General features: G+C 43.7%; 1 protein-coding gene across 3 annotated transcripts in view; it reads right to left on the bottom strand.

Annotated features, from left to right (window-relative positions):
* Positions 1–9,393, bottom strand: part of MLLT1 (MLLT1 super elongation complex subunit) — a 32,325-nt gene extending 22,932 nt beyond the window's left edge. For 2 of the 3 annotated variants that reach the window (XM_062596294.1, XM_062596295.1), the window contains exons 1-3: positions 9,252–9,393; positions 6,268–6,448; positions 3,260–3,342 (exon numbers count right to left, since the gene is read on the bottom strand). In XM_062596294.1, the coding sequence (XP_062452278.1) occupies positions 3,260–3,342; positions 6,268–6,448; positions 9,252–9,263 (276 nt within the window). In that variant the 5' untranslated portion in view covers positions 9,264–9,393. Of the gene's footprint in view, positions 1–3,259; positions 3,343–5,552; positions 5,612–6,267; positions 6,449–9,251 lie in introns of those variants that run through there. The other variant, XM_062596296.1, reaches the window with a different exon arrangement.
* Between the last annotated feature and the right edge of the window lie 6,647 nt (positions 9,394–16,040).

Below are 16,040 nucleotides of genomic sequence, written 5' to 3'. Positions count from 1 at the left end.
TAAAAAAAAAAAAAAGTTCCTGTAGTAGTGAACAAGGCCATGTTTTTGGGAGCCAAGGCAAGGAGAATGCTTGTTCTGACAATCACTACTGACCATCCTAGTAAGGACTTAGGACAGATCAGAAAAAGCTAGGAAAGGTGGCTTAAATTGGAGTTAAAAGTTTCAGACACCCATAGAGAAGATGAACCTTCACAGATTAGTTCACTCCCTCTTCAAATCCTTTTCTTCTCACTGTAACGAAGCTGAACATGCATTGATAAACAAATCCCATAGCCATTGCAATTCTCATTTCAACTGAAAGGACACACTTCCATCATCAACAAAAGCGTGCTAGAATATAGGGAACATATGGCCAGAAAGCACCACCCTACTCATCTCGTCCAGTCACCTATAAAACACATCATTTTCTATGCAATCCTAGAATCAATCTATAATATCTCTACTTGAAAAGAGTTACTCAAGGATGAGTCCCAAACACTATAATCAATTCAGGCAAATTGAGAACAATATATGCGCCACACAAAACAGCTGATCCCCACCAGTGTCAACAGGTTTACAGAGACTAGAGTGAACATATGGCCTTTAGGTAGTAAGTACTTATTTATTTGGTGATTTAACTTCACATTCACCAGTGAAGGAGAACACAGACTGTATTTTAAACCTTTGCCATGTCTTCTCTTTTTCTTCTTTCCCCATCTTTTTAATTTCTACTATATGCCAGTCTTTGCTCATCTTCTGTCTTTGCATTTCTTTCTTTGCAGCACCATTCAGCTGCTTGCAACACCAGTTCCTGAAATAATCACAGAACTCAGTATTTCAAGATGGCATTAGCACTGGGCAAGAGTGGTCAGAGGAGCATTTCAGGCAGCTCCTAGGCTTCCAAGTATTGCAAGTATCAACTTTAATTTCCAAATACAAAGAGAATATAACACTTCCTGCCATAAAGAATACAAAATCACTTTTATGCAACAAAAGCAAACTTAGATATAGGTCACATATTTCGTTCATGGTTGAACTTGAGAACATGGGTCAATGCAAATGATGTGTTAGAAGATGGAAGCTGTTATATTATCCCCTTTAACCACCACTTGCTCCGATTTAATGTGGTGGAGGTGCTGTCCTAAGCTCCGTAACCAGCCAGTTTAACAATCAGATTAAAAGTGAAGAAAAACTTCTCCATAATACATGCACCTAAAAGACCAGACAGAGAGGAGTATTTCGAAAGTTAAAAAAAATATATTTAGAACTAAAGCTATTTTCCTACTTATTTTTCATTTCTCTGAAGACAAAAATGTCAAAAACAAGCCGCCTTCTCCCAAAGTAACCGCTACTTCCATTGTTTCCACTAAGAACAGGGGCCACCTATTTCCCTTATTTAAAAAAGTCATCACATCCCTAATGTTAGAAAGAACAACTGCACAGTCACGTGTTTATAGAAACAATGAGAAGAGATGACGCTGGCGGACATGAAACCAAGTTACATTCAGGAAAGCTGTCAGTTCCATACTCTGCGAGAAGCATGAGAATATAAGGAACGCATATGAATATGGACAGCAAACACCACAAACAAGCACAAATACAGAAAAAATAAAGGAGAGGCAGCAACAAGAAAGAAGGATCTGAGAACATGTGAAAGAGCTGTGCAGGGAAAAAGCAAGTGTAAGAAAACATCGGGTAGAAAAGGAAGAAGAACGTAAAAAAATAAAAAAATGAAAGAGCAGCAACAAAATACAGTTCACCCATCACAGTCACATAATATTCCCCTTCTCAGCAATGAGAGAGGAGGACATTTTTTGGTCAGGGATATAAAGGCTGGTTTTGAACTTGAATTGAGCTAACAAAGTGCAGATGAATAGTTTCCTGATTTCCATTCAAAACCTCAGAAAATCCATCAGAATTCAAACTACTTTGCCTTCTAAGTTTTCTGCATCGTCATAGTTTTCAGTACTTGCCAGCAAATCTGCTTCTATCAACAACTTTCATCCCCTACTCTTAACTGCCACTTCTCTTCACATCCTTTTGGCTTACTCCACCCCCAAGAAAATTGTGGGCAAAATGTTCTCAGGTTTTGAAAACAAGTTTTAGTTTGGCAGTTTTCAGTCTCGTTATCTGGCTGATTACTAAATCAGACACAAAATCTACAGAGAGGGCCAAGAGCAATCTGGTAGGCAAAAAAAACCCAAACTAAAATAAAAATATATATATTCACAAGTGAATTCACAATAGTATACTGCATCAGATTAGAGTGAGAAGGAAAATATAGCCAGATATATTTGTAGGAGATGCACTGGTAAAAGATGCTGTGAAGCTAAGCAGAATTAGGTTATCACATGTAGTTTGCTGTACACAAAATGTGTAGTAATTGCTTGTGCTTGGGCAGAGAGTTGGTTAGCATACAATACTGTGAGGTAACTTAACACTTAAATTTGTGGTTTATGTAGGTTCCTCTTTGGAATAATAAGCACAGCAACTTTAACTTTTTCGTTTTACTCTAAAAGTAGTAATTAAAATCAGAAAGAATCAATATTTATGGCTTAACAAAACAATTGCACTGAAACAGAATTAACATGAATGCAATTGGCCAAATCCCTATTTTTGTAACCTTCTTCAAGTCAGGCAGAACGTGACCTCTGAGGCAGGACTTACAGCATGCAATAAATCCCAAATTCTAACTTCCATATATTTGTTGGCAGTGCATCTTACGATTTAAAATATTTAGTGTTTTGTTTTTGGAAGAGTACTGAATCAGAACTACAATATTTTTAATATAGTTGTAAGTACATTACCTATATATGCAAACCTTTGTATTGGACCTACACTACTTGTATATTTGTACAGTTATTTTCATAAGATTATAATCTATTAAAAATTGTTTTTATTTACAGTCAAAATAGTATTTACATTTTTATATATAAAATTAATGTTTTAATGCTGATTTACTTCCATATTTGTACAAAAAAATTTAAATTGCTTTAGTATTATTCATGGCAGAAAACCTTGTAACGAGTAGTCCAATCTCTTTTCAAAATCTCACAGTCCATCACACCGTCCCAATATTAGCTTTCCATATAGTTCCATTTCTAGCAAAAGCTCTCTTTTTAAGTCTGGCGGGAGTTTCCAATTCCCAATTAAATTCTATTTATTAGCGAAATAAAAACCACACGCATAGTACAGTCACATAACTTAGAGTATTTCTCTCAAGCAGTTTCAAACTCTGGCATAGCTCAAAACAATTATAAGACCAGGAATCAGATTCTACCTTATTTTTGAAGTGCACTTCAATGGGCATTATGAAGCCTGCGTAGCCAGACTCCTCCACTTTGTATGGGGGCTCCTTGCACACTGAAAAGAGAACATACAAACATTAACGTGTAATATAGTGCAATTCAGTCTGAGCCAAAAAGGATTTGCAAGATGAGAAGCGGGTCTTTGACAACTCCGGACGCATTTAAAACATTGACCTTCCTGAAAACCAAAATAAGATGGTGGTCGTGGGCTTAGTTAAGAGCATGAAAACTGTTCTTAGCTCCTCCCACAGAAAGAAAGCATAAAATACACTCCATTTCAAAGACTCCATGAGATTCTTTCCCTCTCCCTGTCACAGTGAAAGAAATTACATTTCTCTGCTGTTCCACAACAATGCAAACCACTAGTTAAAGCTGTCTTGCAACAAAAGTGACTTCCCAAAAGGTGGGAATTTGAGCAGTATATAAAGGTAAAGTTTACTTTTGAATACTGACATCTATGCACCAAAACTCCATAACACACAAGGTAATTTTTTTCGCTTGAAATGCTCTCCTCCAATGCTCAATCTTAATAATTACATAATAACTATACTACAAGCTGCTTCCTTCAAACCTCCCAAGAAACTTGAAGGGCAGGTAAAAAGTTACATGTTTCAAATGCAAGGAAACAGCAAAAGGTTAAACAGCTTGCTGCTAAGGTCACAGTGCTGTCTACTGCAGAAATCTTTGATAACAAAAGTTAATCTCTTCCAAGAAATGAATCTACAAGCTTACTGCCCCAATTGCTCCTGCTCCACCGTGAGTTGCATCTTTATGTTATAGAATCCTTCCTATCATCTGCCATAGTATTTTGGGTTGTTCAGGTAGAGAGATAGCGCAGTGGTTATCACATCTGCTTTGTATGCTGAAGGTCCTGGGTTCAAGCCCCAGTAGAACCAGCACCAGGGAATCTTTGGGAGGTTGGACTGGATGATCTCCAGAGGTCCCTTCCAACCTTGCTGATTCTGTGATTTCAGTGCAGTGGTAGCAACTCAAAGGATTCTAGAACCATTTGGTCATGACTTAAGGATACAGAACTATTGTCAGTACAGACATGAGACCAACACAGACGTTCTCCCTCTCAGGAACTGGATGCACTTGCATATAGTTCATGCATTACAGTACATGTAAATAAAGTCAATTAAGGAATTAGAGAAAGTTAATGCAAACCTTTTCACTTCTCTAAAAGAATTTCAAGGGATTAATATGAGTAGGAAATGGTATTTCCCTCAAACCTAAAACACATACAGATTAATTTCCTCTAATATAGCTAAATTATCCCCAGTTCTAAGCACTTTCACCATCATAAATGCATTAGTAAGCAGCACTCAAAATTCCTTGCACTCAACTATGACAGAAGAGCATACATAAAAATAATCAAAATCTCTTGACTTGCTTTAACTCAAATCCCATATTAAAACCCTATCATGTAAGGGAATAAAAACCCCAAACTCAACAGCAGTGCCAAAACGGCATCAGGAATTTTAAGACTATTTCCCAGGCAGCCTTTGTTCCTTTGCCACCCTGTTCTAAAGAATTAAAATTACTACACAAGCAATCTGATAACAGCACAGGCCTACCCTCACCAGTAGTTTTTGCTCCAGTAAGAGAGAATCAGCTGAAGAAACTTTCAAATTAATCTAGAAATAGCATACATATGCCACACAATTTACGTACAATCCTCACACTCTTTGGTCAAAAGCAAACTGGCATTTTGAGAAAGTTTAAGAAAGTATTTAAAAATCCAGAGAAGGGGAAAATTGCCTCTTTGAAGGTAGATGATACAGCAACCCATTGAGCAAAAGGGATGTACTATCCTAACGCAGATGTTTATAAAAAAGTAGTCACACTCGCTGACAATATTGCAGCACAGTAGATTGTAACTTTTATTCTATGTATTAGCTTTCAGTTCAGTGTCACAATTGCTTATCACACATCAGTTTTACCACATCAATTTAAAATAGATAAAATCAACATACATACTAGATGCTCATCTTTATAAGCTGAACACCTTTGAACTACTTTCTGCCATGGACTGTCACAAATAACCAATGAAGTCAGTAGTCCTAAAACATCTTGCATGACCAACAGGCTTCCAGAAATGGTATTTCAAAGAACATGCATTATGAAATAAGTTATCTCAATACTCTTAACCAGTCCAGATTCCTGGTAACACTACCGAACAATAACACTGCAGATGCAGTTACACAATCTCAGGCAGATCTAAGTCTGTGCTGCTACTGAAAAGGGCAATTCCTGCTTTTCCACCTCAACCTTGTGTTCCTGTTGTCCTTGGGCCAACAATAAGGTTCATATTGCTGCACAGTCTGAAAGAGCAAAGAATCATTTCACATGAAAATGACATTACAAAATGTTTATACCCTTCTCAACCAACCTAGCTACCTGCACAGCACTTGTATGCACACACACACAGTTGCATTGTACAGCCAGAGGTAAAGAAACCACTCCTTCGGAAGCACTGATTTACAGTGGCTTAAATGCCACCTGACTTGGCACTTGCAGACTAGAAACTATACAATTCTGATAGCTGCTTGCTGACCAACGCAAAAGTCAATATATTAACAATATAGATACCACCCCAGTATTTGAGACCTCCCACCAATCACATGCTTCCAGCTTTTGTCAGCTCAGGTTAACTAATCAAATCCATCTTTCCCATTTTGCAACATGAATTACCTTCTGCTGTGACTAAGTGTCTTCAGAACCTGAATATACTAATGCTTAAATAAGAGGAGCAAGCATCTCACCTCTGACCCTTTCATTAGAAGAAAGGTCCCATTCTCCCTGACCTTCCTCAAACGGAGATGGTAAAGGTCAAGACTCAAGTGCATGCAATGCACATTTTGCTCCTCTTGAAGAAAATATTTTATAGAAATGTGACAATACAAGACTACATCAAGACTGCACAATGTGCTCTCATGCAGAAAAGGTCTAATTACACATCTTCAAAAAACATACTCACCACGTTTGGGTTTAGGGAAGCTCTCATGTAGCCGAAAGACCACCCTTTCCACAAAATGCTGGATGTCACATTGCTCTGGGCCACGGACAAACACCATCCAGTCATGAGTAAAGCCTTCGGTTGTGGGCTTTTTCCGCAGTTGGGCTCGGTGCCCCAGCTCCAATTTTACTTGAACTGTGCACTGTTTTAGGACAGAGGTCAGGACATAAACAAAATGTAACAGATCACATACTATGTATAATGTTGAGCTTCACAGACAGACAATGCTAGATATCAGCAGGAGGAGAACACAACTGTTTCCATAGGGAGATCAGTCTCATTCTGAGAACTAAACTGTTGTCAGTCAGAAAAGGTATCAGAAAAATAACTCCTACCACCATTTCCTACCTAATTATTTTCCTAATATTAGTATTGCAGAGACAAGTTTTAAAAAAGGGGTAGGTTTATCAGCATCACATATCGACTGAATTGTCAGCAAAGTTCTAATTGCAGAATCTTTATTCCTAGAAAGCTGTGATTTTCACAGCTCACAGAATTCACAGCGCTGACAGAAAAGTAATCTTAAAAAAAGAACAAATTATATCATGAATTCCTGGATTACAATGTTGTCTAGAATAAACATGTAATTTATTAGAATACAGCTATGATATTCCATGTATTTATTACATATTTTATTAATGGACTTTCAAAGACAAAATCTGAGATATAACAAATACTTGCACTAAAATGACCTAACCTTGATTTAAACTCCTGAATCCTAGTCCAGTCATAGAATAAAAAAAGTGTACTTGGTGTCTCAATTCAAAGCCAAAAAAAGGTCTAAAAGCCAAATGAAATTAATTGTGAAGATCCAGACATTTTTGCAGAGCCCACACAGTGAAAAGAAACAAAGAAATAAAAAAAATGTAACACGGGAAAGGCAATTGCGAGTCAGACAAAAGTTAAAGTCAATAAATCTTAGGATAAGATCTGTAGAGGAAAGGAATCACACCTAAGCTGCTTTTCTATTTACTAAGTTAATTTTGTGCATACACATTATACAAACTCAACCAGCAGCCCTACCATCTCAAAATCAACACAACAAAATCCAGCCTCAGCAAATGGAAGTTTAATAAATGGGGTAGTTACTAGTCCTTACCCTCTTCTACACCTAAGATGTAAAAATTAATGCCGTGTTCTTCCTGTCAGTTCTCAATTAGCATTAGGAGACATGACATTATTTGTCATCAGTAATACAAGTGCACATGGGCCCAAACTGAGAGCACGATGTTAGAAAACGAACACATATGCAGGGAATCCCTCAGACCTAGATCTAGAAAAATGCTTAGGAAGAGTATTAGCCTCACTCTGCCAATAACCAACTACAACAGAGATTAAGATCAAGATTCATGCTCAGGGAAGTATTTTGCATATCTAATCTGGCATGTTATAGGAAAATGATTTTTAGAGTATGATTCGTACTTTCTGAAAAAGCAAAAGTCATTCTTAAATCTCAGTATTTTTTTCTTCTTACAAAGATCACACAAGAAGTCTACCGAGCATCATGCATCAAAGCCTGATCTTCCTGAATCCTAGTCCAGTTCTAACTTCAACTAAAGATATCTTAACACACTCCTTCAGCCTATTATCTTTACAGTCAAATACCTTCAGCTGCCATTCAATGTATCAGTTCTAAGCCTTGAGACCAAACACCTCTAAATTAATTGTTTCATCTACCTCACAAAAATCTTTATGTTTACTTCCTCTGCAAGTTAGTTCTCTTGGTAGGCCATTTTTTCCCCCTCTCTGCTTTAGGACAAATCTACACTGGCTCCACCACACTCCTGCACTAAAAATGAAGGCACACTGCAGTCCATTCTTTTATGTCATATTAAGGAGTAAGAAAAAAAAAAGGCATGGTGTATTTCACTCAAAGCAGAAAAATCTCTTCTGTGGTGGCAGATGTGGAGACAGTCTGCCTAAATCCCAGGCTCACACAGGAAGGTGCTTGTGGGCATGCTTTATCTGGGATCTATTTCCATAGTGTTCAGGCAAGTGTTCATCCAAACTGATCAATCGATGCAGTCTGTTCTGCAGCTTCATGTTATCAATTCCATAATTACCCCTTAAATTGTGCTACTGCTGCCAGTTAGTACCCCTCTCCAGAGAGGTGCAAATGGCTGTCACTCTACAGCATTCGCCTAACTGGCTGAAACGGCTGAGAAATTTTAGCTGAGAAACAGATGGGACTAGCTAGAGAACAAAATTAAACATAAAATAGAACTGCTTAGCTAAGAGCAAAAGTTGTACTTGTTCCGCTCCTCACGCACAGGTCCAATTAACAATCGCTGTGAATTAAGCCAAAAGTCGAAACAAAATTGAGAACAAGACCACCCAACGTAAGAAACATCCAAAGTTGCCCCACAGAAAACAGAGATTATTTTTTCCCAGCCTATCGCTTAACAAAGGGAAATCAAAATCCCATTCAGCGGTACAAAGGATGCGGCCTTTTTCAACTTCTTGCTAAATAGCCTGAAGTCCGTCCTGGCTTTTGTCTGCCTGCAAGCTATGGACGTTTTCTTTTTTTTCCCTCCCTTTAGGTTACTATCCCAAGGGCGGCCGCAGCTCTCCTGGTCGGGGCTTGCCCTCCTCGCCGTGCTGCACAAAAGGCCGCCGGCCGCACCACCTCAGGTAAACTTCCAGCCCTCAGCTCCCGCTCGCCGCGGCGGCGGCTCGGCGGCGCCGTTAACCCTCCGCCCCGCGAGGCCGGCGCCCCCCCCCAACCACCTCCCCTCCCCGCCACAGCGAGCGCGGGCAGCGCGAAAGCCGTTGCCATCCCGCCGCCGCTGGCGAGGCCGCGCCGACCCCCCCCAAAAAAAAAGAGGGGCGGTGGGGAGGGGCCCGCGCTCCCCCCACCCTCCCGGGGGGAGCGGAGAGCCGCTGCCGCCCCCCCCTCACCTCCGCCGCGACGGGGTGGCTCCTCCTCCGCATCCCCCCCCCCTCACCTGATTGTCCATGGCTGGGCGCAGCGGCGCGGGCCCCGCTCGCTCGCTCGCTCCCGCCGCGGCGGTGCTGGCGGTCGGTCGGCGGGGGGGGCGCTCTCTTCCCCCCCCCGGCTACCCGCCCCGAGTGAAGCTGCTCTCCGTCTTCCCCCCACTCCTCCCTCCCCGCCGCCGCCGCCGCCGCTTCGGCTTCGGCCTCGGCCGCCTCCTCCTCCTCCTCGGTCGCGGCCCCTCACGGCCCCGCCGCCGCCGCTCGCCTCATTGTGTGTCACTCACAGGCAGCAGCCCCGCCACCCCCTGCAGCCCGCCCCGCGGAACCGGAAACCGACGCCACCAGAGAGGCACCCGCCCGCCGCCAATGGCGGCGCCGTCTCACGCCCAGGGGCGGGGCTTCCGCTCGGGTGCCGCCGGCCTCCCCCTGCTTCGCCGGCCTCCTCCTGACGGGCGGCCGCCACGCCCAATAGCCTGCGGAGGGGGACGGGGATGAGGGCGTGGCCTGAGATGTGGCCAGCGGCGGGAGGGGGAGAGGCGGGGGGCGGGGCTTCGCAGCCTTCCCTCGCTCCCCTCCCCTCCAACCCCCCGCGGGCTGCGCGTCGCCGTGGAGCGCGTTCCCGCCTAGCCCAGCCTGGCCCGGCCCGGTTCGTGGCGTGGCCCGGCCCGGCCCGGCCCGGCCCGGGCCCGTTCCCGCACCCGGCCACCCCTGCTTGGCCCTGCTTGGGTCCCCGGTCCCAGCACAGCCCGGCCATGCCGCAGGCCGGAACGGGCACCGCTGTCTGGGTCCTCCTGGGCCCCTTTCCCTCCCTTGGCCTGCGCTTCCCTGATGCTTGCATTGCTTTTTCTCAGCCGCTTATTAATTTCCTACACGAGTGAGGCGAGATCGAGGGAAACCGCAGCTCCCGTGGTCCATGTTGGGCAGGCAGGGCCGAGCCTCGGCTGAGGAGGGAGCCGTTGGCGCTGTTTTCCCTCAGACTCCCTTGTTTTATTTCAGCCTCCTTCGTTCTCCCTTGCTCTCCCTCAATCTTCCCTGTTTTCTCTCAGTTTCCCCTGTATTCCCTTGTTCTCTCTCATTTGTTCATGTTTTTTTTCCCTCAGCTGCCTTCCACTTCCTTCAGCCTCCTTCGTTCTCCTTCAGCCTCCCTTGTTTCCCGCTATTTTCCCCTCAGTCTCCCTCGATCTCCTTCATTCTCCCTCATTCCCCCCTCCCGTTTTTCCTTGTTCTTCCTCAGCCTCATTTTTCCTCCATTCTCCCTCCCTCCCCCTTGCTCTCCCTCATTCTCCCTTAGCCTCTCTCTTTTGCCTTTGCTTTCCTGCCATCTCCCCAAATCTCCCTTTATCCTGCCACCACGCCAGCCCCGGAGCTGCTTCCTGGGCTGCGGCGGTTGAGCGCTTGCTCGCTGCCTGCCTCCGCGCTCCGGCCACCAGCTCCGGCGGTGTCTTTCCCTCGCAGCGGCTGTGCCATGATGGAGACCACAGGGGAAAGGGCTGTTTGCTGCAGGAGCAAATTGGCAGGGGAAACAATATCTTGTTTGCTGGTGTACTACAGCGGGGAGCATTTGCAATGCAAATACGGCGAGGGATGCCTTCACTGAGACGGTGGTTATCAACCACAGGCTCAGCTGTGGGACCAGACCCCGAGGTCACTGTCCTAGATGAGAAAGGGACTGCTGGCTGCGGTGAAGACATCATTAAAAGCCGCCTGGCCCTGCAAATGCGGGTTTTCTCAGCACTGCTGCTGACTCGGAGCATGCCATTTGCATCTGAAAAGTGGGTTTTGTTTACATTTTCTTAGAACTCTAAATGACGAGTTATTTTGCCCAATTTTGTGAGCCAGGGAATTAACACTGGACTGCTGTTAGGAGTGCGGTTTGTGACTGTTTCTGAGCACATTTTCTTTTGGAAGTAAGGCAGGATTTTTCTTCGTGCAGGTTTCTTGTTTGAAATAGTTTGTTGATCTCTGCAAGGCAGCAGAAAAATACGTGTTAGCCAATAACATTGTATGTGTGTGTTGCTAACTGATAGCTACAGGCAAGGATTAATCAGTTCCCAAATCATTCTAAACACACAGTTTACCTCATCAGCCTGATAAACGATTTTAGTAAAGCAAAATGCTTAATCGCTTCAGCTAACACACAAAAAAAAAAAAAAAAAAAAAAAAAAAAAAAAAAAAGAAAGAAAAGAAAAGAAAGAAAGAAAAAAAGCCTGTTCTGGATTCTTCTTTTAACTAGCTCTAGTTTTAGTTTGCCATGTTTCTGTCTGATGCAGTCCCAAGAGACATCTCCTTGGACAGTCTCTTTTCTTCTCCATAGAAATAGGGCCTCTTTCTCTAGGAGTTCTCACTGATATCCTTAATTGTGGACATTATTCCCATGCCCGTGACTCTAAGCACTAAATCTTTTATTTTCTGACTCCTAATTACAATCCTACCTATTCACTCATAGTTTTATCATAGTACTTGGTGCTCACATGCTCCCAAGACTGAATCCTTCCTGGAAATATCTCCATCTTTCCATTGAGTTTATGGCTCCACTCTTGCTATTTTGAACTTGCTCCTGACACAAGAAATGTTGCTTAGACAAGACCCTGAACTTTTACCTTTTCAGCTCCATTTCCTACAAAACTGTCTGTTAACTCTTCTGAAACATCAGTAGGATTTGTTCTGTATTTGAATTTCCATTAGTGACAATTTCTATATGCATTTATTTTTTGCCAGCCTTGTCTTACATTTCTTCTCATGCTCTCCAAAACTGCTGCAGCTGGAGAGCCAGAGCACAGTACAGGCTACCCTCCTACTTCAGCACAGACACCGTATTTCCCCCATCCTCTCTTACCTACGCTCATTTGGACCCAAGTCACTCCTCGAGCTCTTCGTTATTCTGTGGCCTCAGGTCAGACAAATTTCCAAGTAAGGAGTTGGAAACCCAGCGTCTGGCATCTCAGCTTTCTATCTCAACAGAGAAAAGCATCTCAGAAGGGCAATCCAAAACCTGGCTATTAAACCACACTGTGATGAAGAAGTTGGGGTACCACATTCACAGTAAGCACATAATTATGTTGATGCTTGCTGCAAGGGGCAAAAGCAACCGACACACCCAGGCTCCGTGTTGGGACTCGTAGCAGGAGTGGATTAAACTTTGTTGGGGCATCTTTACACTCAAGTGTGGAAATACTCTAGGAAAAAAAATCCTATTACCAACATCAGCCCTACTAGTGCTTCCCAGTTTTGGAGGGTTTCCAGCCCAAGCACTGACTAAACTTAGCCCTGATTTTCTTTTAAAGCTCCAAAGAAATAATCACAGCCAAAGGCAGAAAATTTGCCAGACTCTATGGGAGTATTTGGAAGTTCCAGGTGCTTGTTAGTGCTGGGGAAGGTGCAGCCAGCAGCATTCAAGCTTCTCCAAACTTCTGATTTTGCAGGGACATCTCAAACAAGCTGTCAGTTGAGTGCCTTAGCACCCAAGACAGCCGTGGGCTGAGCTCCTGTTTCTTTATATCTGTTCCAGCAACTTCTGGGTTTTGCAATAAGCGTCTGCAAATCCAATTAGCGTCTTTGTGGCACTGTATTCTGGCAGAGATCTGCTGTGTTGCTGCCATCTACAGTAGGTCCAGTGCCAATGGATAAGAAACAGATCTGATTTGCATATTCAAATATGCAAATCAGGCATGACAGCTCTCCTTAATTTTTGTTTGGGCTTTATATTTTTCCTTCCAGAGTCTTGCCTCAGAGATCCTTGTCCTAGGCTGAAAGGTGTGTGTTTCACACCACTTGGGCCACAGTAGAGAACTATGCCAAAAACCAGTTCTGTCCTCAGCAGGTCAGGGATGGTGGAAAATAAAGTGGAAAAAGGACTTTGCACTACATTTGTCCCTGCCTTGGGCAGATAAACCCAAAGATGGCAAAGATTTCTGGGTTGTGTCACCAAGCACAGGGGAATCCACAGCCATGGGAAGGTACAACACATCCTTTCTCATCCCTACCAGCGCACACCATGACCACTTTACAGGCCAAAACTCACTGTTTGTGGGGAGCATCAATGAAGGAGACAACAAGGTGCTCACATGGAAATGAGTCCAAGCGCTTTGGAGGGTAAAGTTACGTCATGTGCAAGTTGGGGCAGCACAATCCATATTCAAGGATCCACAGGACATCTCCTAGGGGTGAACAGGCCAGTAGGAACTGAAGTGCAGCAAATCCCACTTCAGCTTTTGTGGAGTTCTGACTGGAGGGAAGCAGGTAAGAAACATCAGAACTGATCCTAGAGATGCCTCTCCTCACTCTCATGCTACTTCCCTCCTCCTTGGCTCTCTCTTTTCTGTGAGTCCCCCAAACAGTCCCAATTACCATGTAACCCAAGACCCCAGTACTGCTCACTCAGCAGCCTCCAAACAACACCCCTTGTCTTGCAGCCCTATAGGCTTAGCATCACCCACTGGGAGGGTTGACATCTCCTTTAAGACCCTTGGGTCAATATATACATATGTGTGTGTGTGTACCTTTGCATGTACATAATAAACAAAATGTCCAGCCGCCTGTCTAACCCTGTCCTGTCCTTTCTGTCCTTCTGTCCTCTGAGAAACATGCTTGTCTCATTGTCATTCCTCATTATTTTCTCATTACTATCTCAGCTGCATCTTCCCTGGTGTGGTTGGTGAGCTGGTACAAAAACATAGATTTTCCTTTTTGGACTGAAGACTGGTCAGTCTGTGCTTCAAGTAGCTTGGACTCCTGCCAGCCAGCAGCTCTCCAGCACTTAGAGAGTCGGACAGTGTAGCAAATGGTGATCTTCATAATAGCGAATCCCATGGACTTAAAGATTAAGACACAGATCTTAGGTTTGAGCATAGATTCTCAGAAAATGTTGTATTTCTCCACTGTGTGTCCATGGAAAGCCCCCTGTGTACTCTTCTGGAATTGTGTCAGTCACTGCTGCTGTCTCTTACCGTCTGTAAAATGATTATAATGGTACTCAACTGCTTTTTTGCACGCCTGATGAGGCAGATACTCTGTGGTGTTTCCAAGATGAATATAAGTGCAATTGAAACAAAGAACTGATGATATTTTAGGTATAAAGGACTGGAGATCTTTCTCCTGGTACTTAACCATGGTGTTGCAAAAAATGGTGTCACATCCTTGCTTCCAGCCTGAGAAAATGCTCTGAACCTGAAGTCAAGAAAGGATTGAGATTCCTGAGCACGCTGAGCGGAGCTGGATGCTGCTTCAGTTCATATATTACTGCCTGTGGCCTTCATCATCTTAACCCTATGCTACAGGCTCACTGTAGAGCTTGTCCGTGTTGGCTGCCAGGGAGAAAATAGAACAGGTGGGGAAAAAGAGAGAAAATGATCGCGAGTGAGAAGGAATTAGTTCTGCAGCGATGGCGCCTTCTGATGTCGCAGGGCTCCTGGTTTGCTAATCGGCACCGGGATCCCTGCGGGGAAGTGTGTTCGTTTGAATCAGCTGTTAATCCTAGCAATATTTATTCTTCTAAAAATGATTTTGCTTTGCCTGTTCTCTGCCCTCCCCCCCTTCTCCAGTTCACACTCTATACTACAGTATTCACAGCACATTTAACACCGGCATAGTACAGTGAAAGTCCAGATTGTTAATAGCCAGAAACTCTGATTGCCAAAAAGATACTCCTAGCAACTACTAGCTGCATCTGGGAAAAATTACGGACAGCTTGGAAATTCTTTACTTCCCTTATTAATGAAGGACTTAGTAGAAGAAAACCCTGTAATACAGTTTAGCTTAACTAAGTTCTTTTGTGCCTGAGGAAAATCTAAATTATAGCATACTATAACTGCTGAAAAATGCAAAAGGCTTTTAATGTACAATACCCCTCTACACCAGAAGGAAGAAGGAAAATTTTCTTGGTAAGTGGGAACACAATGAGAATTTATTTTATTCTTTCTGTGTATTTAGTGCTAGTGAAAGCGCCAGATGAATAGTCACAAATACGTCATGTCCCATGCAGATGCAACATGGGCAGCACAAGCGTCTTCAAACTGCCCCGCTAACGTGCTTCAATTCTGAATGAGAAGGACCAGCTTTCTGAGTGAGAAAGGAGTCTGCCTCTATTCAATCCCTGACCCCTCTGCTCAAGGCTGCTAATGAAGGGGCCTCATTAACACCAAAGGTGAGGTTGGCATTACAATGTAGCTGCTGGTCCATGGAGGTCTGAATTGACACCTATCAATTCGTTTTGCCTGGCTACAGAGCAGCTGTCAGATGACAGCACCTTTCTCTGGTACGCTACAGTCAGAGGTCAGATTTGGGCAAGTGATGTAAAACGGTCTGGGTCACGCTAAACCCGCAGGCTGGCTAGACCTACCACAACGAGCATTTCACAGGCTGAGTTTGTCCAATGCTGAACACAAGCTGCTGGCAGAAGTGCAAGCTGAGGAAGATGGATCCAGATGCCTTACATGCCTGCTGAAGCTAACGCAATCACGGTACAATGGGAGGGGAGGGAGAGTCACTGCCAAAATTTGTGTCTGCTTTGATGTGCCTTCTTTTGGTTGACGCCAAAGTCATTGAAAGGTGCTCATGTGCAGGCTCAGACAGAGGCCACACTTTGACTGGTGACTGTGACCTTAGGCAGAATAACCCTTAGGCCGCTCAGAAATAGTAAATGGTGAAAAAATAGCTCAAAAATATAGGCCACAATAGGAGGAGATGAGCAGGGGCATCTGACCAGCTCCGAAAAGCCAGTTTCGAATTGTTTTCTGAATTGAAAAGCGAGTGCAAAAAACTAAATTACTACTGGTGTTTCCCAGGGCTCTGCTGCGTAACAG

The sequence above is a fragment of the Rhea pennata genome, chromosome 27 (genome assembly GCF_028389875.1).
Source record: "Rhea pennata isolate bPtePen1 chromosome 27, bPtePen1.pri, whole genome shotgun sequence".
Taxonomy (NCBI): Eukaryota; Metazoa; Chordata; class Aves; order Rheiformes; family Rheidae; genus Rhea; species Rhea pennata.
This window is presented reverse-complemented; position numbering and strand designations above follow the sequence as displayed.